Here is a 26,292-nt window from a genome sequence, read left to right as displayed (position 1 = left end):
TTGATTTATTTAATGAGTTTATTCAGAGCCTCTTTCACATCCTTATTCCTCAGGCTATAGATCATAGGATTCAGCATGGGGAACACCACAGTATAAAATGTGGAAACTATTTTGTCTGTGTCCAAAGAATAGCTAGATCGGGGACGAGAGTAGATGTAGAGAATGGAGCCATAGTACAAGGTGACAGAGACCAGGTGTGAGGAACATGTAGAGAAGGCTTTGAGGCGACCCTGGGTGGAGCGGATCCTCAAGATGGCGCCAATGATGAACAGGTAGGAGGCTAGGATGAGCACTGTAGGGGTGATGACATTGGAGGCCAGAAGGAAGTACAGTATAGCCTGGTAGCCATCTTTTCTGCCACAAGCCAACTTCACCAGGGGCAGCAAATCACAAAAAAAGTCATCAATAACATTGCCACTACAGAAGTCTAAGGCAAAAGTTCTTTTGGTGATGATAGAAGAGTTAATAAAAGCACCAAGATATGAGGATGCTACCAAAAATGCACACAGCTTTATAGACATGGCCTGAGCATAGCGCAGTGGCTTTGAGATGGCCATATAGCGGTCATAAGCCATGGCAGCCAACAGGTAACACTCAGTATATGCCAGCCCTGCAGAGAAGAAGAACTGACATACACAGCCAGCAAAGGAGATGCTTTTGTCTTCAGAGATGCAGGTCATGAGGATTTTCGGAGTGTAGACAGAGGAATACCAGAGATCCAGAAAAGATAGATTCCCAATGAAAAAATACATGGGTGTGTGCAGCCGGGAGTCATTACAGATCAAAACTATGAGGGTGGCATTTGCTACCACAGTCAGAGAGTACACGCCAAGGAATACCACAAACAGGACCAGCTGCATCACTGGGTCTGTCGTGAAGCCCACCAGGATGAACTCAGTCACTGTATGATTGCCTCTCTCCATGGCTTAAAGAGATCTCACCTAGAAGTGAAAGAGTGAAGAGTTTAATTGCCTGAGCCAATACTACAGAACATTCTCTGTGTTAGGCCTGTGACATGTGGTCAAGACCATGGATGTCAGGGCAAGGGAGATCAGAGCAGGAATTTTGCTTAAGTAGGGCAGATGAAAGGAGCTTTCTGAGTGTCAACATATTCATTTCAATGAAATGCATTTAAAACAGGAAAGCTTTAATGTTATTGGGGTTTATCAATATTTTATGAAAAAATATATTTTAAAGATTTATTTATTCATGAGAGACCAGAGAGGCAGAGACATAAGCTGAGGGTTAAGCAGGCTCCCTGCAAGAAGCCTGATCAGAGACTCCACAGGACTCCGCCATCACCCCCTGAGTCAAAGGCAGATGCTCAACTGCTGAGACATCCAAGCATCCCATGAAACTATTTATTGAGTGCCAGGTATCCTCTAGGCTTTGGGATACAGCAGTGAGGACAGAGGGCTGACCCCCATTCTATGGAGACTTTATTTAGAAGGTGTACTACATAATAAACAAATACATGTAGAAATATTTTCAGTTAATGTCAGAGATATTAAGAAAATGAAACTGGATGACTGTGTGAAAATGTACTAGGGGAAAGGCTAATTAAACTTAGACACTGAGAAAGACTCCTGGGGCTCAGTGCTTGAGCATCTTTCTTCAGCTCAGGTCGCAAGGGTTCTGGGACTGTGTCCTTCATCAGGCTTCCTGCGAGTATCCTGCTTCTCCCTCTGCCTGTGTCTCTGTCTCTCTCTCCCTGTGTCTCTCATGAATAAATAAACAAAATCTTAAAAAAAAAGTTGACAGGACTGTGTTCCTTTCTGGAGGCTCTAGGGAGGATTCATTTCCTTGCCTCTTCCAGCTTCTACAGGTTGCCCACATTCTTTGGTTCATGGTCCGTCTTCTCCATCTTCAAAGTCAGCATCATTGTATCTCTATGGCCACACCTTTTTTTGACTCTTAAGTCTTTTTTATCTCTTTTCACTTTTAAGGACTCTTGTCATTATATTCAGCCTAGGTGGTAATCCAAGACAATCCATTTTTTAAATTAATTAATTTATAATAAGCTGTAAGTGTTCATTTATCCCTAAGATGTGGATCATAAAAGGATTTTATTGCATGTTCTACTGACTGAGCCATCCAGGACAATCTATTTTAAAGTCAGGTAATTGGCAACTTTAACTTCCATTTCCTTTGTATTCTAACATATTCATGGATTTCAGGGGTTAGAACTTAGGCATTTTTGGTAAACATTATCCTACCTACCCAAACCATAAGTGTAAGGATTTATTTCAGGGTTCTCCATTCTATTCCACTGATCATTATGTCCATCTTTATGCTAATACCTCAATGTCTGAATTACTGTCCCTTGGAGTAAGGTTTGAAATTGCTTTTGGCTCTTCTCTTTAAAATAATTCTCTTCCTTTAGCCTCCCCATATTTTAGTAAGTCTTCCAAAGTTGCCCCTCTTTGTTCAACCTTGCAAAAGAACATTTAGGTTTTTGTCACATTTTGGGGTCTTCATTTCCTTGTGAAGGTTTTATCCCATGTAACATTTATGTTACATACATTTGTGTGCTTTTCTCCTGTCAATCTGTCTCCTGCCAATTTAATTCTCAAGCCAAGCTCCAAACCCTAAGGTAAAATTGTATGTCTCCAATACAGTTTCACTCCACAATCACCAAACAACCTCTCCCCTCACTTATTGTGAAGAAGCCTCTAGCACATATATCAAATTCTCAGGGAGAGAAATAAATTGAGAATCAGAGAAACTTCAGAGTGGAGACCAAAAAATTAATCCATCTGGTTATGTCAAGTAACAAAATATGTGATGTCATTGTAAATCTTTTGGGTCTAAAGCCTGGGACTTAATATTATTCTTCAGGTTATAGCTGGTCATATACAATCTTTAAAAAGACACTTATCCCAACTGGATATTGTTTAGTCCTCAATTTTATCACATTCAAAATTTCCACTTTATAACAAACATTTAAGATACTTCCTTTATCAAGCTGAAATGGTTTTATGGTGAATACAACCTACTTACAAACATGTTTATATATATATGTAAAACATCTAATTCTAATTGCAAAGATGATAAAAAAAAGAAAAGTAGCTCATAATGTAACTTTCCATGGTAATAATTACAGGATGTATTCTAAAATAACATGAATTTTCATATGTAAATCCTGCAACATTTGGTCAAATGATTATACATATATGTAGAGTCATCACAAATGTATTAGTGATTCCAATATCAGGAGTGGCATTTCCATCGGTGATAGGATTTTTCCGACAAGGTGAATAATTCTTGATAAAGTTGCAAAAAAAATAAATGAGTCTCTTCCTTCCATTTTGAATTCCTACGTGAGTTGATTTATAGTAAAATCTTGCAAAATGTAGTGTTTATTTGTAAAGCAGAGTAGACTCCAAACTCACACAACTACAAAGATCTTTTTCAATGCACAAATGTCCATTAAGACACTGGCTGTGCAGGGTGGGGCATTTTTTCTTTGGATGAGAGTAGCCCCCAGGTGTAAAACCTTTTCATCCTTGTGTATTGCTTATGAAATGGGCCCTTGATCCATGTGGCAGGCAAAAATTCAAGGACACATTTAAAAATGTTCCTTGAAGGATGTTATCAGTCTGTGAATAAACTCCACTCCACAGCTTTGTATTTTACTTTGGACTTATGATAAGGTTCTTCTGGGAATTATGTGAAGAAATAGAAAAATACCTGAAGAATATCTTTGAGTGGAAACTTCTACTTTTCATGGGCCTACAGGGTCACTGGGGCCAAGGGGAGATAGGAGCCCACTAGGATGTAAATTCCACGAGAGCAGGAAGTTTTGTCTGTTTCATTCATTATTATATGCTTAGTGCCTAGAATAATATCTGGCATATAGTAGACACATGATAAATATTGAATGACTATATGAATGAAGCAATGAGCATCCCTATTTGGAAAAGAAACAAAGCAATAGAATCGATTTTCTGGGTGGCTTCTAATATTGTCATTTTACTCTTAAACAAACAGCACAATCCCGCTTGCATTTTCTGTCACTAGTAATCCTTGCCTTGACTTTGCACACAGAAATAGGAAGAAGCCTATTAGAAATAGGAAGAAGCTCATCCAATAAAAAGGAATCTGCCTATGCAAAAGGCTTACCCAATATTTCTTAGCCTATATGGAGTCTGTGAAGATTCTTTTTTTCACGTCAACAACAGATTTTTCCATCCTCAGATGTCGTGATGCATTGGGAGCATGACTCTAAAATCAGAGCTGACTGCTCCTAACCAGAGATACCTAGGATATCATGGAAAAAGCATTTGACTTTCAGGAGATTAGCAAGGATTCAGGTTGGCCATCACTAGTCAACAGCGTAATGCCTTAATTTCTTCATGTGTCAGGCAGGGATAACGTATCTCTGTAGGCTTTTGTAAAGAAGATAACTCGAGTAAGGAGTGGGCATAGTGGCCTGGCACATTGTAAACACTCAGGTGCTTCTCACATTCTGTGCCTGTAAGAGTCATGTGGCCACGCTCCAGAATTTCTAGTTTAGCAGGCTGTGAATAGGGCCTAGGAACCTATTTTCAGTAAAGCAGCCCAAGGGCTTGTATACAGATTATCCATAGATCAAGTCTGACAAATGCTGAAAGAAGTATCATTCATATTCTTTTTTTTTTTCTTTTAAGTAGACTTCATCCCCAGTGTGAGGCCTAACATGGGGCTTGAACTCCCAGCTTTGAGATCAAGACCTGAGTGGAGATCCAGTTGGGTGTTTAACTGACTGAGCCACAAGGGCGCCCCTCAGTTATATTATTCTTATTCTTTATCACAGAAGTCTGCCTGCCATTACAATGTTGTAAAGCCTGGAGGAGTTAAAGAGGAGTTGCCTAAGGTTTTACCTTTAACGAGATGAGCTATGAACAGATCTACTTTGAATGCTATGCAGGCACAGAAACAAGTAGGGCATATGTTTCCTTGGATAGAGAGTGGCTTAAAGAATTGACTTCTGTTTGTTTAATCTGGCTGGGGTAGTCTGGCCCTGTTTGCTACCCAGGGACCATATGATATGATACTCTCTTACGGTGTATCAAACTGAAAGGGATTTTAGCTTTTTGGGATGTCTTTGGCCTTTAATAATCTCTGGTAATCTCAGTTACTTCATCCTGTTGCCCAGATGCTCTCTAGATTTTAAGAACCCTATTTTTCTTATAAATGGTTCCTGTATTGCTTGATTGTCTGTGTACCTAGTTGTTTTTTTCTCCCTTGTCTTTTTCTGTGATATTAACTGCCTTTTTTGGAATCTAAGAGTAAGATGTGCTCTTTCTCCTTGTGAACTTGACAGTTTCAGAAATTGTAGTAGGAGGGTGGTGAAGATATTTCAAAAGAAGTCCTTTGTTTAGCACTTAAGATATCATAGCATGTACATGACCTTCATCCTGGTTGTGAGGAACAAGTAAAAATTTCCATTTACCTCTAATATCTGGATCAGAAAACTTACCTAAAGTTCTCAGCAATGCCATCACCTGAACAGAATTCAAATCTGCTTCCATCACATATCTTTATAGCAGCTTCTGGATCCCCAGAGTGGTAGATTCCTGCAACCCCTCGGGATTTCATAAGCTTAGGAAATGCCTAACCAGACAATTAAAGAAAATTGTATGTATTGTTTAATAATGGAGAGTTTTTTTGAGACTCTGATTTCCTGGTGATAATATAGTCATTCATAATTTGTATTCTCTTTTCCCTTGACTTGTGTAGAAGCTAAGCTAAGCATTTATGTGCAAGTATATAAATATATATTCTTATATATCTCCGTATTAAAGTACTTCTGTTCAACAACACTGATACTTGTGTTAAATGTCGAATACCTTTCTTTGGCCTTCAAAATCCATTCTTCACCTTTTGAACCTCCTCTGTGCTCCATGATACTCAGCTGTATTAACTACATGAGTGGGCTCCATTGGCCTCTGTGTCCTTAATGGGTTTAGCCAGTATTTGTCATTGGTGGGAAGAGATGGAGGTCTGAGTGGTTTTCTCCATTTTCCTTTCTTGCAAAGTTGACTGGCTTCATCCTTGGACCTAGGTCATAGCTCCTTCCAGATGACCCATTTCAAAGCTCTCCTCCATTTCTCATGATCTCTATGTCTTCATTCACCTTCAAAAATAGATAGAGCTCTCAGAAACTATTTGTTCTAGAGTTACTACACTATTCCTTAGGACTCCTCTATACCACACACAATTCTTTGTAATAACCCTTTTTTAAACCCCCTCAAATTAATCAGTTTAATTGGCTATCTGATCGTTATCAGAAACCAATCCTAGATGTATTGCCAGGAGATGATCCAGATGGGATTGGATTCTTCATATATTTTAAGGTTAAATATATAAATCCGTCATGGTGGGAAATAGAACAATGATAATGTATTGCATCCAGTAACATCAAACTTACTTAAACGATCACCAGTGGCTTCATGGAATGAAGGACAGGTAGACAGCAAGACATTGTTTTTTGTGGCACAGAGGCATGCCATAAATATCATGTGGTGATTTGGTTTCTGCATCAGTTTATTTTTTTAAAGATTTTATTTATTTATTATGAGACAGAGAGAGAGAAAGAGAGAGAGAGAGAGGCAGAGACACAGGCAGAAGGAGGAGCAAGTGCCATGCAGGGGCCTGAGGTGGGATTGGATCCTGAGTCTCCAGGATCACGCCATGGGCTGAAGGTGGCCCCAAACCACTGAGCCACCAAGGCTGCCCTTCTGGTGCATTTTACACCTGGACTATTGACTTAAACAACCAGGCAGCTAGAAAGCCATATGGAAGTGAGTAACTCTCAGAGACAAGATGGAAGGAATTGCCCAGTAGACCATAGGTGGGTAGTAACCAAGTGTTTTGTTCAGGAACTAGTTGTAATATCTCATGGATTAAGTGCTTTTTTTAAAAGAAAAAATTATTTGTTTATTTGTGTGTGTGTGTGTGTGTGTGTGAGAGAGAGAGAGAGAGAGAGAAAGAGAGAGAGGGAGAGAGGGAGGCAGAGATGCAGGCAGATGGAGATCCAGACGCCATGTAGGGAGCCCGACGTGGGACTTGATCCGGGTTCCCAGGATCAGGCCCTGGGCTAAAGGCAGTGCTAAACTGCTGAGCCACCCGGGCTGCCTGGATTAGGTACTTCTTAAGGAGTGACGTCACTGGGAAACCAACCAAAGTGATATTTTTCTTCTAAAGAAAAGAATTTCATTTTTACTTGGATAAATGAGCTCAGGATGTTCTAGTAGGTAAGTACTACATTTTATTTAATTTTCTGACCTAAGCCTGTTTATAGCCATTTTTCAATGACCTCTATGTCTTCATGCACCTTCAAAAATAGAGAAAGTTAGAGCTTTCAGAAGTATTTGTTCTAGAGTTACTACACTTACGGTGTAGTACACTAAACTTTATTACACGTAAACTTATGGTGAGGCAAGGTCCCTTTGAAGAGGGATCCTGAAACTTAGCCTGGATATACATTGTACATCTTCCCTGAAGCCTTTTTGGGGATGGCTGGCTACCCTTCATGAGGGTAATCCCATTAGGCAAGCAGAAGTGCCCAGATCTTCTGTGGTTATTAGTCACTGTCCTGAACTGACTCTAATTTACAGAGATGGAAAACACTAGAGGTATATATTGCCAATGAGGGTAATGGAAACAATGTAAAAGATAACTTTGGCCTGAGTGCATCTTTCAATAGGTCTAATGGGACCAGGATATAGTGGTTCATTATTTACCCAGACCCAGAAATAATATTGTTATAGGTATATAGAAAGATATACAAAGTGAAATGGAATCCTCAGTTTAGTTCCATCTGTGACGCTTGAAATTAGAGTTATTAGTTTCAAAGTTCAAGGTTCAAGTAGATGTTAAAATTGCTCTGCTCAGACAGTAAAACAAAACAAAAAACAAAACCTCAACCTGAGAGGAAGGGTGAAGATTAGTGTTTCTATCAAAGATGTGGAAGATATGAGGGTGTGGATCCCAATTTATCACCTTTAACTCCTTTCTTTGGGGGTAAAGTGACTGAGGATCTGCAAGGTTGCAGATCACAAGAGAACACATTTTACAGATATATTAAAGAAAGGATTCAGGAATAATAACTTCTATCTTGAGGAATAAAATTGAGTGGGTCAGTTTGTGTTGGAAACAGTATTGTATCCTCAAAATCCATGCTGTTCAACAGACATACACTGGTATGAAGCAGTTGTACATTTTGAGGAACAAACAAAGTGTTTTAAGGTCACTGTGGAGGAGGCTGAGGGACGAGTATATTTTATCGTATGTGCAGAGTCATATACTTTGTTTAGAAGATATCCTAAATCATTTGTGTTCACCCATATGTGCCCGATTCTTTCCACACATGCATATACTGGGAGGTTGTCACTAATCAGGTAGTTGAAGTGACATGCTCTGTGAATGTCAGTCGGTCTCTTTCTCCACACACACAGCCTCTTTCTCCTGTTTATGCTCAACATGCCCTTGTACAAACGGCTATTGCAGCTGGAATGGGCTCAACCTCATGGTTTTCTTCACCAAGCCTAATTTCACTTCTTCCACTGTTAGGTATCCCAAATGCCAACAACAGAGGTCACAACTGTGCCCCTGATATGCCATCATTTTCTGGGAGGATTGGTGAACCCCTTGGCTAGCAGGGTGATTAGATTGCACAACTTCTTACTAATTCAAGATTACAGAGCTAATGACTTTCTTTCCACAATAATCACATTTTAGGAGATTTATTTGAGTTACATTTCCCACTTTCCTACCAGTTGTTTTCCTGCTGGCACCTACAGATGTAGACTTACATAATGCCTTTTTTTGCGAACGTGGTATCCCATCAAACATTGTCTCTACTGAGAAATACATTAGATAGCAAAGAGTAGTACAAATCTCTTCCAATCCACAGAAATAATTGGTTTTACTTTTTGTCTTATCATTCAGAACTGATTATCCTGGTCAGATCGGGGAACGGTATCTGAAAGCTCAGTCGTGCTTGTTGAGATATCCCCTAAGTATGCTGCATGCTTTAATTGGCAGCCAATCTATGGCTCCGTATTCCCTTATGAAGAAAGTACATGTCTATGAACTGAGAGGATAAGGCTGGCATGGTACCTGTGGTGGCCAGGAATGTGAGCCCTTCAAAGCTCCAGGTACAGCGAGTATAATTGTGCACAAGTCTTAGCTGCTGAGCTTTGAAACACATTTCCACATTTGTATCAATGTCATGCTGCCCAGAGACTGCTGCTACCTAGTGACTGAACTCAGCAAGGATAGCAATGCAGGACTATCCCTCTGAGGCACTGGCTTGATGGCTAATTTTGGCTCAAGTACCTACCTTGCTGAGCTTACCATAAACTGGACAATGGTCTAGGATGCTTTTGCCCATCTTCCTCCCCTCTCTTCTTCACGTGTGCCTATACTTGCCTATGGTGTAGTGGCATTTGTTGTTCTTCTGGCTGCCTCTCTCTTTTCTCTTACACAGACACAACTGTTTCCCATAACGAAATCCTTGCAGTTTTAGGTCCACCTTAGTGTCTTCCTCTTGTAGGACTCTCACTACTGTGGCCTCTTTTACTATTACATGAAATGGTCCACTCAAATTTATTTTCCCTACCCATAACCATATCCTCAGTATGTTTGGAGTCTATGTGCACAAGGGTAGAATGTCCTAAAGGACACCCTCCATGCTCTGATTATTTGGAATCAGGGACTGTACTCTAGCCATGTAGGCCTCCTCATGCATTGATCTAAGAGGTGTCTCTCCACTGGGCAGGGTGATTGATCTCAATCACCTGGGAAAAATTAGTTAGTGGTCCAGATTGAGATCAAGAAGAATTGTTTGGGTCCAAGTCCCTGCTCCGCTGTGTCGGGTATACTTGGACCCAAGCTCGAGCTTGTAAATAAACCCTTGTGTGTTTGCATCAGTGTCAACTCCTTGGTGGTTTCCCGGATTCGCGATCTTGGGCACAACATTTGGGGGCTCGTCCGGGATCCAAGAAACCCCCAGGACCCCATCCGGAGGGTTTCACGTGTGGTGAGTGCACTCAACTTTTTCCACCTTTTGTGCGCATATTTTCTGAGAGCTCTAAACTGTACTTTTACCTGTAGGAATTCCAATCTGTAATTGGGTTGACATTGGCTTAGGTGGACGTGCTGGTGGGCCGTTGACCCGGGGTCTTGAGGAGATGTCCCTTGCCCTCACCTGGAGGACGGGGTCCTCATCTGTAAGGGGGAATGGAGGTCCTCATCTGTAGAAGGACAGGAGTCCTCGTCTGTAAGGAGGACAGGGGTCCTCATCTGTAAGGAGGACCAGCTGCCAGCCCTTCGGGTTACTTTCTGTTTTGTCTCTGCGGTCACATTGGAACGTTGGTCTGTGTTACTATGTCCTTGTTAACTGTTTGTGCATTTGTCTGTGTTGTTGGGTCCTTGTTAATCATTTTTACTGTCTGTGTCTTGGTGTAGATTGGGGACATAATGGGGGAGACAGAAACCACTCCCCTGTCTCTTATGCTCTCCTACTTCTTGGATGTTAGGGAAAGAGCTTGTATTCTGAGCATAGACATACGGAGAGAGAGAGATTCCAAATTTATTGCATATCAGAATGGCCAACCTTTGATGTGGGATGGCCCCGAGAAGGAACTTTTCACCTACCTATTATCTTACAGGTTAAGGCCGTGATCTTCAGGGACAATCTGGACAACCACTCTGACCAGGTGCCCTACATCCTGATCTGGCAGGATATGATCAAGAATCCCCCTCCTTGGCTAAAACCATTTTTACCCCCCAAAAGCAGGACCCACCGAGATTCTAGCCCTGCGGAAAGCTGAGAAGGAGACAGACTCTATGCTCCAAGCGCCCCTATATCGGGTCTTCCAGGATTCCTCCCCAGAGGACCTGATTCTCCTGCTGCCCTACTGGGCACCCCCTCCCCCTTCCGCCCCTCCATTGGAGGCACCGGGGGCTGCAGAAGGGGTGCCACCCCTCCCTGATGAGGGACTCCCTGTGCGCGGTCCAGTAGCGGGGACACGCGGTCGACCCACCGGTCTGCCCCACCTCTGAATGCAGGCCGGCTGACTCCACTGCCCTTCCTCTCCACGCCATGGGGCCCCCTGACGAGACTGGCAAAGAGCTAATGTTATATTGGCCATTCTCCACCAGTGATTTATATAATTGGAAAACCCAAAATGCAAAGTTCTCTGATAATCCGAGAGATCTAATCGGGCTTTTAGATACTGTTCTCTTTACCCACCAGCCTACTTGGGATGACTGCCAACAGCTCTTGCAGGTTCTCTTCACCACCAAGGAGAGAGAACGGATTCAGGTGGAAGCCCGGAAGTCTGTCCTGGGAGAGGACAGACAGCCAACTCAAAACCCAGACCTCATAAATGCTGCCTTCCCTTTATCCCGCCCCACCTGGGACTACAACTCTGTGGAAGGTAAGGAGAGGCTTCGGGTCCACCGCCAGACTCTAATGGCAGGTCTCAAGGCTGCCGAGCGCAAGCCTACCAATCTGGCCAAGGTCTATGACGTGAGACAGGGTAAGGATGAGAGTCCAGCAGCCTTCTTAGAGAGAATCTTAGAGGCTTTTAGGCAGTACACCCCTATGAACCCAGAAGCCCCGGAAACAAAAGCCACAGTTTTCATGGCTTTTGTTAACCAGGCCGAGCCAGACATTAAAAAGAAATTGCAAAGAGTAGAGAGACTGGGAGAGAAGAGTTTGCAGGACTTAGTGATAGTGGCAGAACAAGTCTATAATAATAAAGTCCGGAAGAACAATAAACCAAACTAAGTGACCGGCAGACCTGAAACCTGGCCAAGATCCTGCTGGCCACAACCATGAATGACCCACAGGAAAGATGGAAGCACCTCAAGAAGCTGGCTTCAGGGACAGGTAAGGAGGATGGCCCTGGTCCCCATCGGGAGAGCCCTAAGCTGAACAAAAACCAATGCGCTTATTGCAAAGAAGAGGGCCACTGGGTAAAAAGCTGCCCTAACAAAAGATCTAAGGCCCCTGCCAAGATCTTGGAAATGGAGGACCTGGATGATTAGGGGAGTTGGGGTTTGGCACCCCTCCCCGAGCCCAGGGTAACAATTAGAGTGGAGGGGCAACCTGTTGAATTCCTAGTGGACACTGGAGCACAACATTCGGTTTTATTACAACCCCAAGGGAAATTGGCAAGCAAGACTTTATGCAAGGGGCCACGGGCACCAAACAGTACTCATGGACTACCCAAAGAACTGTGGATCTCATCATGGGCCAGGTATCCCACTCCTTCATGGTCATCCCTGAGTGTCCCTATTAGAATACCCATTGTTAGGTCGGGATTTGCTCACCAAGATTGGGGCACAAATTCGCTTCCACCCCAAAGGGGCAAAAATCCTAAACAAAGAGGGGCACCCGATTCAGGTGCTTGTCCTGAGTTCAGAAGACAAATATTGTCTCCACCAAACGCCCTCAGCCCCAGTGACTGACATTGACTGTTGGCTGCAGGAATTTCCCCAAGCATGGGCAGAACCTGGGGGAATTGGGCTGGCCTGGCACCAACCGGCCATAACTAAAACCAGGTGCCGACCCTGTCAGGGTCTGCCAATACCCCATGCCTCTCGTCTCCCTAACCCAGACTGGGACGCCCCTCTGCATGACTGTCAAGAAATTTTGGCACAGGTGCATGGAATCAGGGCTGATCTCCAGGACCAGCCGCTGCCGAATGCGGACGTCACCTGGTACTCCGAAGGCAGCAGTTTCCTCTGAGATGGAATCGGATGCCTGGGGGGTTTCCTGTAACCATGGAAACAGAGACCCGATCTGGGGGCACCGACCCTGCCCGACACCCCCAACTATATTGGTGCTGATTTCCCCTGGATCAAACGCTTGCCTATGACCTGTGCTTGCGTGGCTGGTGGAGGGCTGCAGACTCCAGCATCATCCTGCCAGAGGAACTAGGACGGAGAGTCCTAACCAGAATACATCGGAGCACTCACATGGGAACAAGGAAGATGGAAGACCTCATATGACATGCAAATATCACTATTAAAGACTCTCGAGCAAAGATCGAGCAGATTGTGGCGAGCTGCCACCCAAGCCAGTTAACTAATGCCACCGCCCATGGATCTAACCCGGGCACCCGGCTCCGGGGGCACCACCCAGGAGCCTACTGGGAAGTGGACTTCACTGAGGTAAAACCTGGAAAATACGGATACAGGTTTGTAGATACTTTTTTGGATGGACAGAGGCATTTCTCACCAAACATAAAACAGCACAGACTGTGACCAAGAAACTGCTAGAAGACATCTTACCGAGGTATGGTTTTCCTGTTAAAATTGGGTCAGACAATGGCCCAGGATTCATCTCTAAGGTAACACAGGGAGTGGCACTAGTACTTGGGGCAGATTGGAAATTACATTGTGTGTATAGGCCCCAAAGCTCAAGACAGGTAGAGAGGATGAACAGAACATTAAAGGAGACCTTAACTAAATTAGCCCTGGAGACTGGTGGGGACTGGGTGACTCTCCTCCCCTTCGCCCTATATAGGGTGAGGAACTCCCCATATAAGATGGGACTGATTCCCTACGAGATCATGTTCGGTCTTCCTTCACCTATTATCCCCAATTTAAAATTTAAAACCTGAGGTGCTTGCTGAATTTGATGATCACCAACTTCTTTTCTCCCTCCAAATGTTACAACAAACCCATGAGCAGGTGTGGCCTAGCTGAGGGCCCTCTATGAGACTGGGCCACCCCCGGATCCCCATCGATATCGGCCGGGTGCCTGGGTGTACGTGTGGAGATACCAACACCGGACACTTCAACCTCGCTGGAAGGGACCTTACATCATGATCCTGACCACTCCCACCGCTCTCAAGGTCCACGGGATTACTCCCTGGGTCCACTACACCCACGTCCGGCCAGCTGACCCACACGCCGTTCTCAAGGACTTTGCTCCAGAATGGAAAAGCCAACCGGACAAGGACAATCCCCTAAAGCTAGGACTGCACCGTTCTCACTTATTTCCCACCTCCAAGACCCCCTAGTCTGAGGTTGTCTTTCAAAATAGAAGGAGATTAGACTTAGTCTTCTTACAACAAAGGGTGGGAGGAGGGTTATGTGCTGCCTTAACTTCAGCAACATTTGAACAGACTTTTATTTGTATCTTTGACCGGATCTGTGTCATATGGCCATTCTTAGCTGCAAAGGAGCTGGGCAGTGGAATATTTAGTTTTCTCAGTCTCTGTAGTAAAACACGACAAGTGAATAGTAGGATGTTGCTTCTTCACTGAAATGTAAATGGGAACGAGAACAGCAACAAGGTTGTTTTGAATCCTGGTTTAATCATTCCTCCTGGCTCACTCTGAGAGCAACCTGGACCCATGATTGGGTCCTTCCTTAGGTTCCTCTGAGAGGGGGAAATGTGGAGGCCGAGAAAATTAAGGCCATTCCACCTTAACTTCAGTGTTATCACAAGTACAGCCATCCCAGGCCCCTGTGAATAAGAGCTGAACTTTACCTTACTTTAGTTACAGGAAGAAAACAGCTCCCTTTCTGGTATTTCCCACAATATCAGAAAGGGAGACAGAACGTAAAGACTGCTAACTCTGGGAAATGAACTAGGGGTGGTAGAAGGGGAGGAGGGCGGGGGGTGGGAGTGAATGGGTGAGGGGCACTGGGGGTTATTCTGTATGTTAGTAAATTGAACACCAATAAAAAATAAATTAAAAAAAGAAAAAAAGGAAGAAAACAGCTTACAGCTTAACGTCCTAGAAAGCCCCATATTCAAATAAAAACAGAGCCCAAGCCAGTGACAGGAAGCCCCTATTAGAATAAGAACAGAGCTCAATGCCCTTGAAGGCCCCATATCAAAATGTAAGCAGAACTTGAGGAATTGCTCCACCCTTTCTGGAGGTCCCCTAGAGCAGCCCTTAAAACTAGTCTGAAACCCACCTCGGGGTCCAAGTCCCTGCTCCGTTGTGTTGGGTATTCTAGGACCCAAGCTCGAGCTTGTAAATAAACCCTCATGTGTTTGGATCGAAAAAAAAAAAAAAAAAAAAAAGAATTGTTTGGAACCCAAGGGATTGAGCACCACATTTCATAGTATCCTCTTGGCTTCCTTTTTGAGATGAAAAGTGTTGCAATCAAATAAAAACAAGATGATGAAAGATCAGACCTTGTAATAAGAAATTATGGACAGCTTATCAGGCATTCTGATCCAACTGGAGTGTTGAGAAAGAGTGAATGACCCAGAGTAATACAAGAAGCAAGGTAGGAAGTGGACTTTTGAAAAGTGTTTAATTTGGTAAAACTTGTATATCTAAATAATGCAACTGAGAAACTACTTTCTTTAAGCTTCAGGTTTCATTTGGTACTTGAGTAATAAAATTCCCTTAGGAATCCGTGGTGTAATTAATTATAAGTTAATATGGGAGATTCTTTTGAATGCTTCCCAACCATAAACTGCAGGTGAAGCAAGCATTCCCAAGTGTTCTTAACGACCGTACTGCCAAACTTACACTTAACATATTCTAAAACATTAGAAACACATTTTTAATTACATTCATGTTATGTACTTATTTATTTTTATGTCTTCTAAGAGTATTCTTAGCTCACTTGATCTTCTCTTCTTAGTAATGTTATTTAGACTTGACTTTGGAGTTGAGATAACTTTTCCCTACACAAACTCATGTGACTATACTTGGCCCAACCAAATGTTGGGTAGATAATAATAATAATTTGGAAAATAGGACTTGATTGCTTCTCTAAAAGGATTAAGATAATAGCTCTTGATAAGTACTTTGAACATCTTTATTGTAGTAAAAGGTATGATTTATGATATTAGGGTATTATCACACCAGTTTTGCCTTTTGTAACTGATGTTTCCCTATGCAATGACTGATTTTCTAGTTTCATTACCAACATTAAACACCTGATTAGATCTGTTCACACTACTTAAAAAGAATATATTTTATATGAATTTTATCATTATTATTTAGAAAAAGTTTTTAGAAAATATGAGAATCTGAATTAGCATGAATAGCTTTCCATTTTAGAGCACCGTGTAACTCAAACATCTTGGAGTTGCACTGTTGTGCTCTGTCTCTACTGGGGTGCTATGTGTTACGACTCGTACTTCTTACATACCTGGATTTGCAGTACATGTTAATACTTATTATTGTTGATGCTGATTAGTCTTTCTTGCTCTGTGTGGAGCTCCTACTTTTGGGGGACTACTTGCTTTACTTTCACTTTCTTGTGGCATTTGTTAGTTTACTACTACTTTTACCAGAAACAACTATATATTCCTGTTGTATCAACACAAACGATATTTTCATTGCCCTACTTTAAAACCAAAGTTAAATGTATGTTACCATATTTTTAATTTGTTTTATCGCCACCTATGTGTATCATGTATAAGAATTTTTCCTCTGTTGAGTAATGGGAAGTCATAGACTTTTATTTCTCAAATTGCTTCAGCTCACTGTATTTATTATTGTTTATCATCATAATATTGCTTTGATGCTCAGAATGTCACCATTTGGATGTGGAAGACCTTGCAAGTTCACCCTTGTAAAATAAAAGAGGAAATCTGGTACTTACACTGTGATTTACAAAAATCATATCTATAGAAACACGACAGATTTTTCCTTGAGGGACATATGTAAGAAATATAGATTGGAGAGATGATGCTTGGTGAGTCTAATTGTACCAAATTATTTCATGGGTACCTCTGGGTGTTCATGCTAATGCTTCTGTGGGCAAAAGGTAGATAAAAATGCTTAAGAAATCCTGGTGAGGCAATAGAAAGGTATAATTTCAACCAATTAATTTTCATAGGAAAATATTTAAAATTAACTCAGCATATTTGTCCCTATTTTCAAGGACATAACCAGATAGATCCGATCCTGTGTATATCAATAAGTCATAAATATTTTCACGCTAAAGATGTGAGGTGTTCTGTTACATTTTGAATGTAAAGGAAAATTTTTAGTTTTTCTTTCTTTTTTAGTCTAGAGTAACATGAAATTCAATAAAAATTCTTAAATTTTGTATTTAAATTCTATCACTTAAACTGCTCTGATTTTGTCTTATTTCTCTTAAATTGTCATGGAACAAGGGTGCAAAGTCTTTAACTTGCATTGTAAGAATTCTTTACTCCTTACTCCTGAGATAACTGTATGGTCTGATTGCTGTATGAAAATTAAATGAAGTAATATTTTGATAGATTTGTTACAATGCAGGGCTATTTGCAAAGGGGTCAAAATTGGTCTCAACCACAAAATAGATGCAGAGCTTGTTTCCTTGTAAACTACAAAATTAAGACAGATGTGAAATGTTACATCCAGAAACCTTTATCTGAAGTTCTTTATTTGAGTTAAAAATTCAGAATGTTTCTCTATATGAAGATGCTTTACATCCTCCAGAGAGTAATAAGATATTTCGCCTTAGTCATAATTTCAAGCATTAATTTCAGATAGTCTATGATTTTAGAGAACCAAGATATCTCAGGGAGTAAGAAAATAGTCATGCAATGAAGGGAATTGTTTTGACACACTAAAGCCGTCATTTGTCTTTGGGGCAGATATGTTTCCTGCTGAGTTTGCAGCTAGATTTATGTGTCCTTATGAATAGCAAGAGAAACATTGACTGTCCAAGGTCTTATTTATTGTCTCACTTAATATTCAGAAGTCAATTATCTTAGACTAACAGCTTTAGGGTCCCATTAAGACCCCTCATGTCCTCCGTTTTGCAATAGCTCTCCTTAAAGCGCCTTTCACATCCTGGTTCCTTAGGCTGTAGATCAAGGGGTTGAGCATGGGTGTGATCACAGTGTAGAACACTGCAATGATCTTGCCCCCAGCCCTGGAGGACTTCGACTGGGGTCTCATGTACATAAAGATGGCAGTTCCATAGAATAAGGCCACCACTGTCAGATGGGAGGCACAAGTGGATAGTGCTTTGTGCCTCCCGGAGGCTGACCGTATCCTGAGAACTGATAGAAGGATTCGGGCATAGGAAACAACAATGAGGAGAAAAGGGATGAAGACAATGATGATACTGAAGATAAAGACAACCAGCTCTGTAAATGAGGTGTCAGTGCAAGCTAACCTCAAGACAGAAGGAACCTCACAAAAAAAGTGATTCAGGACATTGGGCCCACAGTAGGGCAAACTCAAGGTGAGGACATTGATAACCATGGAACTCAGGAAGCTACTGGACCAAGAAATGGCTGCCAATTGGACACAGATGCTTTGGTTCATAATGACAGTATAATGGAGAGGATGACAAATGGCTACATATCTGTCATAAGCCATGACCCCAAGGAGAACACATTCAATCATTCCAAAGGAGAGGGAGAAGTACATCTGAGTAGCACAGCTAGAGAAGGGGATGGTCTTTTTTCCCATCATGTTGGACAGCATTTGTGGGACATTGGTGGATGTGTAGCAGATGTCCAGAAAGGATAAATTAGTAAGGAAGAAGTACATGGGGGTTTGGAGACGAGGTTCTATCTGGATAATAGTGATAATTATAATATTCCCCACAACTGTTAATAAATAGAAGAACAAGAACATAATAAAAAGAATGAGCTGCATCTTTGGCTGAGATGACAGCCCCAAGAACACAAACTCAGTCACAGTGAAGTTTGTTTTTATCATATCCATTTTTCAGGCCACCTCCTTCTCACAGAACCATCCACCTGAAGACAAACATCAAATGTCCTGTATCTATAAGCACAGTGTCAGAAAGTCAAGACATAAGTAAGAAAGCAAAGAGAAATCTTGATCTGAAATTGCATCTTGAGTATCTGAGGTATACTACAAATGGAAAGCCTTTCTTCTACTTTTGGAGATCTCTTAATGAGATTAAGAATTTCACATTCAGGGATGCCTGGCTGGCTCAGCAGTTGAGTGTCTGCCTTCGGCTCAGGGCGTGATCCTGGGGTTCTGGGATCGAATCCTTCATGGGGCTCCCTGAGAGGAGCCTGCTTCTCCCTGTGCCTATGTCTCTGCCTCTCTCTTGGTACCTCGGATGAATAAATAAATAAAAACTTTTTAAAAAAAAGCATTTCACATTCAAATTGAGTTAAGCAGATATTCTTAACTTTTCTCCAAGAGTATGCTCTTTTGGCTATTCATAATCTTTCCAAAACCTATTTATTCTTCATTCTTCAAAGCTCTACTCATGGCTCATCTCTTTAAAAAGATCAGATTATATCTTTGCTCCACACCTAAGAACTGAGCAGCATGATGTAGAAATTAATTAAAAAATAATGAAAGGCATTACTTCACGTGCTAACCTAAGAATAAAGGTAGGAACAGCAGCCTGTGCTTGTTTTCTATCACTCTGATGCAATCTTCCCATGCTTGGACATCCTGATACCCTAAAGAACAAAGACTGCATACACCACCAACAAAACCAGTCGCAGGTCACACTAATGGCCAGTTCCACCAGCTTCACCATTTCCATACCGTGGGGTCTTGGAGAGTTTCATCATACATAAAATGGGAATAATTGTTTGATTATTAGGAATAATTTTTTTGCAGATTAAATAAATAATGTATATAAAGAATTTAGGACTGTCTACATGGAGGAAATAATGCATATAAAACATCTATTATTAATAGTTCTATTAATGGACAGTGAGGCTACATTTATCTAGAATTTGCTTCTCTAATAAAAACTATTTCAGAGAAATATTAATAAAAAGAATCCAGACAAGTTAAAGTTACCAGGTCTATTCATCGAGAACTCCTTAGCCCCCACCCTGTGCCTACTTACTATAATAAATTTATTTATGCACCGAGTTAGCATGTTCAGTTAACTGACTTGCAGCCATGAGCAGATTAAAAGCAGTGACTGAAGACTGATGTGGGGTAAGGAAGAGTCCTAGAGGTAGGCACCATTACAGCAGCCAGAGGAAGCTGCCAGTCATTCATTTGCCCATTTGTTCATCCTTTTTTATTTTTTGTCTACTTTCTTTTTTATTCTTTTTTACAAAAATCTCTTTATGATAATCTAGTATGTACCAGATGCTGGGTATATACTAGTAAACACAACAGGCATTTTCAATAGTCTCAGAGCTTATAATCCAGTGGAAAGTTGTGATGAAGGTAACAGTTCCATCCCTTGACAGCATGGGGGATGTTATCAGGAAGACATTTAAGAACCAAATAGTTGCAGGTCATGAAAAAGACTACTTTATGTAACACATTCTTTCTCAAATAACATCAATTTGCATATAATATCTTTTAGAGGGCTTTCCTATGGGGTACCTGGGTGACTTAGTTAGTGAAGTATCCGCCTTTGGCTCAGGTCATGATCCCAGGGCTGTGGGATGGAGCCTCTTGTGGGACTCCCTACTCAGTGGGGAGTCTGCTTCTCCTTCTTCCCCTGCCCCTTCCCACCCCAACTCTTAAATAAATAAATAAATAAATTATTTTTAAAAAATAAGGTGTTATCTTATATTTTGATTTAATCAGGGTTTTTCAAATCTAATAATGCAGTGAAATGATACAATTAAATTATTGACAATCTACAGTCCAGGGATAAAGAAGTGATGGGTCTGGAAAGAGAGGGGAGAGGTTAGGTCACAGCCCTATTTTCTCTAGGAGCATCAGGAAAGGGAGTGAACAGGATATAGAGCTCCCGTCAAGCCCTTCAAACAGCACTAACCAAGTTCTGCTGCAAATAAGAAATGTTTTGGTGATTTTAGCAGTGATTATAATGACAATAAATGATATCCACAATGAGTTTTTCAGTTGACAAGGTGGCATATAATCAGGAGATCACATCATTGGTAGTGAAATACACAGAATCCACCACCGGAGAGCAAGAGGACATGTCTGGTTCCACTATGTGCCAGCAGGGCATACTTTGCACAATTCACAACACCAACCTGTGCCCAACCATCCTCATCTATACAGGGCAGGCAGAGTGGCTTCATCAGAAGTGATACACAGGATAAATGAGATAATGCACGAAAAGTACCTAAAACAGAGTCAGACATATACAGTAAAGGCTCAATATATGTTAACTATTATCATTATGATCCATGTGATATGAAGTGAACAGATCATAAATTATTGGCATTCCCCACCCACTCCCCTATAGGCCAGGGAGACTAAGTCTTTGAGACAGTAAACAACTTGTCCTAAATCACTGAATTACTGAATCTATATGCAAGCACCTGCAAAATGTGTGTGTATATAGCTATTTCTACAGTAATAAAACCACAAATGCAATAGTCTTGGTCTTCTAGGCATGAATGTATGTGTAGAATTGTGTTCACATAAAGGAACGTAAATATATTGATTCAACATTTAAACATTCTCTATATTTCGAAGCCTCAATAAAGGAGGATATTCCCTTAGTTCCTGTAAATAAAAAGGTTGCCTCAAAGAACATTTTTAGTAACTTGATGGCTGCTGCTGCTGAAAGTGAGTTAGAACCCATTCTGTTGTCAGTTTCCAGGTTACAAATTTGTTTCTGTTCCTATCAGAACACAGAGTTGTAAATCCATTATAAGGATAAGAGGAATAAAGACACTTTTGTAGATAAATGTATCTCCCAAAATAGGAAGCAAATTCACCAAATTAAATGCAAGTTGAAAAAGCCCTTAATGGTTTATAATTACCTGTAAATTCTATACAGCCATTTCAATCAAGCAACCAACACCTAGTTAGCTGCACACTCTCCATCTTACCTCACAAGGCAAAAGCTACCATTGCCATATGCCTCTTCCAACCTGTCTGCCTGGAAAACTCATATTTGATTATTTAAATGTTCGAATTGTTTAATGTAAGCATACAAGCATCCTCTTGGAAGCTCTCCCTAATCTAATTCATCCAGACAGAATTAATCAGAATCCCTTCTGCTGAATCATTTCCATCCTTTGAACATACTCGATTACTGTACTTATATATGTGTGTGTGTGTGTGTGTGTGTGTGTGTGTGTGTGTGAATGAAAAGTTATGAGTCTATCTCTCCAATTGACTTTGGCTTTCTAAGGATCCTTTCATGTTTATTTATGTTGTCCCATTCCTTAGAACATAATAAGCACTGTTAAACATTGATAAAAACTCAGATAAGCTGATTCTATGTCCTATTTTTCTGAAGTTTTAAACTCAGATTAAAAATAATTTCAACCTCATGGTAGCCATAATTTCAGTCAAAGAATATGGTCCTGCAAAATCATTTACTCTCTAATTGCTTCTTTTTCTAAAGAGCACTGTCTATGGCTCAAAAAGTCATCTAATTCAGTATTGGCGGGGAGGTGGGTGGCAGGGAAGAGGGGAAATGATTAATGTCACTTCATGCCAAGAAGGTACTACGTGTGCTAACAAATTTTACACAAGCTCAGGTTACTCTGGCATCATATAGACACAGTATATCAGGCATCTTATGTATTCACAGAAAAATGACTCTTTTTTCTGTCTGCAAGTCACAGGAAACAATCTAATATATATTTTATACAAAACTAAAGAGTTCTAATGTTCCTTCATAAATTCAGGATGTTAAAAAGCTAAACCTTTAATCTTTGTAATCTAGATAATTTATAAACAACTGAATACGCTGTTTTCTCCAACTTGTAGTTAAATTGTTTATTAAGTTTGGTAAATAGATTTGATATATAGCAACGATATTTCTGGTCTTTGGTAATACCTCCTTTTTCCAGGAAAGTTTGCAAGGCACCCTCATGTAGGCATAAAAATCAACCTGAATATGAATTATATCTCCACCAGCTCTCTGCTGGGTCAGTTGGGTAAGTTTCTAAACTTTTCCAAGACTCTTTATCGCCTAGATTAAGTGGGAACTATATTAGTACCTAAGATTAAAGATTATTTAATTGGTTACATCAGAAAGTCCATGTAGCAGTTTTGGCAGAGTGAGAACTTAGGAAATTATAGCTCACAATGTTATATAACCTACGGTTTATTCAGTTTGCTCTAAATATACTTGTAGTCTGAGAGCAGAAAGACATAATTATATTGGAAGTTACTTACAATATCACTGTAGAAACATTTAGAGCCTACACAAACTCATACAATCCCTACGTGTGTGTCATAATGCCATAATTTGTGATGTCTTTTCATTCATTATCAGTTCATCAATTAACAAGATTTATTGTTAAAAATTAATTTAAGGACTAAGAATCTTAAAAATTAAGAAGACTAAAGATAGCATCCTAATCCTGTTTCCTACCTCGTTAAGGAAAAACATTAGGAAAAGCTACCAGGAAGACTTTAAATATTTTTCCTATGAATCCATTACTAACTTTTGAAAATTATCCTAGAAAAGGAGTGATTGTTTTTTTTATAAAAGCAGAACTTGCAGTGTTTACAAATTGCACTATAGTTGATAATTTACCACTTACTGTGAATTAGTTTCACAAAGCCTTTTAAACAAACAGGGGGATTTACTTTTGATGCAGCATGGAAGAGAAGGAGGAAAATATGAAAGCAGGGGCTCCTGGGAGGCCATGCTCTGAGAGGAGGCCAACTCCACACATGGGTAAGAATGCCATGATGGCAAATATCATAACACAGGTTAACAAATTGGTATATTCAGCACAGGCAATCAGAAAACCCCTCCACCCCAGCGGCAAAATAAGCTTTCTCTATCAGAAAGAAAAAAATCCACAAAAAACAAAAAAAACAAAAACAAAAACAAAAACACTAACTGCTATATATTAAAATTCTCTATTATATGACTTTTTTAGATCCTTTGCTAATAATAAATAACATTTTTACAACTCCAAAATATATTTTAAAGATCAGAGAAGCTATACAGCTTTCTCAGAGTATTTAACAGAACCATGACTGGACTTTAGTCTACTTAATTCTAAATTATTTTATTTAAATAACTGGTAGTTTTATTTTACTATTTCTTTTACATCTCAGTAGACAATTGCAATCATAAGCACAGCAGATAAAACATACCCTAAAGTGAAAGCAATGTATGGAAATAATACCTGTCCTCACCACATACTCATGTACACAAAAACCCATAAAAGGCAGCAGACGTAATATCCATGAGCAAAAAATCTAATTCCATGGAGATAAAAATAAATCTCTTTTTATTATAACCACAAATGAGATAGTACTATGATCCAACTCAGCCCTTTTATAGACAAAAAATAAAGATAATGAATACATACACAGTGCAATCCCTAAGTCATCTGAGTTTTCTCACTTTAGGAGCTTCGGCTGAACTTTGTAGATTCTTGAGGGATAATGTCCCAGATCAGTAATTAAAACTTAATTATTTGTTCTGAGGGATTCCTGGTTGAGGCATTTGTTGGTTGCACTCCCTCTTCTTCCTCCCCTGCATATGACCTTGTACCATGGTTAAAGTGACCCTTCCAAGTGACCTGGGTGTCCTCATCCTTCAGAATTGCCTAATACTGGTAATCATGAATATGAGTGTATTCATCACAAGAAGAGAAAAACCTAAGAAGCAGAGTTCAGAGACCAAACGCAGAGTCATTTCCCTGGAATCTATTGGAACTTAGAGATGATAATGATGCTAGTATGCTCTCAACTATGCACATAGCAAATTTTGAACCCTACATTCCTTTCTCCCAGATCATAGCAAACTCTGGAAGCATCTCCTATTGCATAGTAACAATACACAAACTATTTATAAGGGCACAGTAGAGCCAGCATGGGAACTTCCTAGATGTGACCTCAAACATACCACTTCATTTTCCTGCACCTCAGCTTATTTATCTTTAAAATGGACATAAAAATATCAGGTGCCTGGGTGGCTGGCTCAATAACTTGACTCTTGATTTTAGCTCAGGGTCATGATCTCAGGGTCAGGAGATCAGGCCCCATGTGGGGCACTGAGCATGGAGTGTGCTTAAGATTCTTTCTGTCCCTCTCCCTCCCCTCCTCTCACACTGTGCTCTCCCTCTCTCAAACAAACAAACAAACAAACAAACAACAAACATTAAAATATCTAGATCACTATATCACTCCCTTTTTATGGAATTACAGGGAGGAAATGAAGAAAAAGAGGAAGAAAACAAAGAAAGAAGACAGAAAAGGAAGGAAGTAAAAAGTTAACATTAATTCAGTCCTCCCGGTGTATAAAGAGCCAGTTGAGCCAAAATCATGCTTCTACATAATGATATCGCTTCATCTGATAATTCTCAAATTTTGAACGGTTGTTGTAGTTTGTTTGGTTTTAATATCAATGCCCAGACCTATCCTGAATCAATTAAATCATAATCCTTGCCAATAGGATTCTGGTATAGGTATTTTTAAAAGTTATCCAGGTGAACTCTTAAAGCCTGATTTTCCACTATTTTTGCTGGAAAAAAAAAGATATGCTTGTGGATTCACACAAAACTAAACCCAAAATATTCAACCTTTTAGGGAGTTCCATATTTTTACTTCTAATTTTTTCCCTACTATATTCAACTTTTAAGAACTGTTGGGTAAAAATAATGTAAAAAGTACTACATCCAAGACTTTTTGGAATGTCCAGTTCTACTTTGCTTTGATTAAACTGGAGACTCCCAGATTAGACCCTTACCGGGTGTCATCCCCTCAGAGTGCATTGACTCCGGAATTGTAATGGAAGCTACCCAGCACGTGAAGGAAAAACAACACATGGAACATATCTGTTACCATATATTTTCTTATTTGAGCCTCACAACTCCAGGAAACAGAGAGGACTCTGCTAGAATGAAATTCAGAAAAAGAAACCACTTTCCTAGGTTTGTGTAGTTCATAAGTGACAAGAAAAACACTTAAAGTTTTCTCACATTAATATGTACATTGTCTAGGGCCATGGTCAGCACAAAGACCTAATAAAAATTCTGGAGGTTTTTTGAAACCATATGGGATCCTATTGATGATATGATGACTGTCTATCTCGGGTCTCTATAGGACCCAAAGACTCCATCAAAAACTTGTTAGAACTAATAAGAAAATTTTTCAGTAAAGCTCCAAGTTAAAAAATCAATATACAAAATCAGTTACATTTCTATACACTAACAATGAACTATCTGAAAGGGAAATTAAGAAAGCAAAGCAATCCCATTTACCATAGAATCAAAAAGAGTAAGATACTTAGGAATAAATTAGGAATACTTAGGAATACTTAGGAATAAATTTAACAAGGAGGTGAAAGCTCTCTACTCCAAAATCTAAAAGACATTGATGAAAGAAATTGAAGAAGACACAAATAAATGAAAAGATAGCCACTGTTTATGGATCAGAAAGAATTAGATCGTTAAAATGGTTAAAATGGTCCATATTACTGAAAGCAATCTTTAGGGATGCCTGGATGGCTCAGTAG

At 40.3% G+C, this 26,292-nt stretch overlaps 2 protein-coding genes across 2 annotated transcripts; both read right to left on the bottom strand.

The window, feature by feature from the left end:
• On the bottom strand, positions 1–24,317 carry LOC140613431 (olfactory receptor 9G1-like). The gene is made up of 4 exons (XM_072791958.1): positions 24,143–24,317; positions 20,882–20,973; positions 5,832–6,118; positions 1–941 (listed from the first exon to the last, which is right to left on the bottom strand). The coding sequence occupies exon 4, from the start codon at positions 921–923 to the stop codon at positions 6–8; it is 918 nt and encodes a 305-aa protein (XP_072648059.1). The 5' UTR covers positions 924–941; positions 5,832–6,118; positions 20,882–20,973; positions 24,143–24,317; the 3' UTR covers positions 1–5.
• Positions 17,715–18,647, bottom strand: LOC140613430 (olfactory receptor 2G3-like). Its single transcript, XM_072791957.1, has one exon. The coding sequence runs from the start codon at positions 18,645–18,647 to the stop codon at positions 17,715–17,717; it is 933 nt and encodes a 310-aa protein (XP_072648058.1).
• Positions 24,318–26,292: the final 1,975 nt, after the last annotated feature.

This window comes from Canis lupus, chromosome 21, assembly GCF_048164855.1.
Source record: "Canis lupus baileyi chromosome 21, mCanLup2.hap1, whole genome shotgun sequence".
NCBI lineage: Eukaryota > Metazoa > Chordata > Mammalia > Carnivora > Canidae > Canis > Canis lupus.
Note: the sequence above shows the minus strand (reverse complement) of the source record. Positions and strands in the feature narration are given on the sequence as shown.

Coding starts and splice junctions, on each gene's coding strand:
- LOC140613431 (XM_072791958.1), bottom strand. CDS start 923: ATGGAGAGAGGCAATCATACAGTGACTGAGTTCATCCTGGTGGGCTTC.
- LOC140613430 (XM_072791957.1), bottom strand. CDS start 18,647: ATGGATATGATAAAAACAAACTTCACTGTGACTGAGTTTGTGTTCTTG.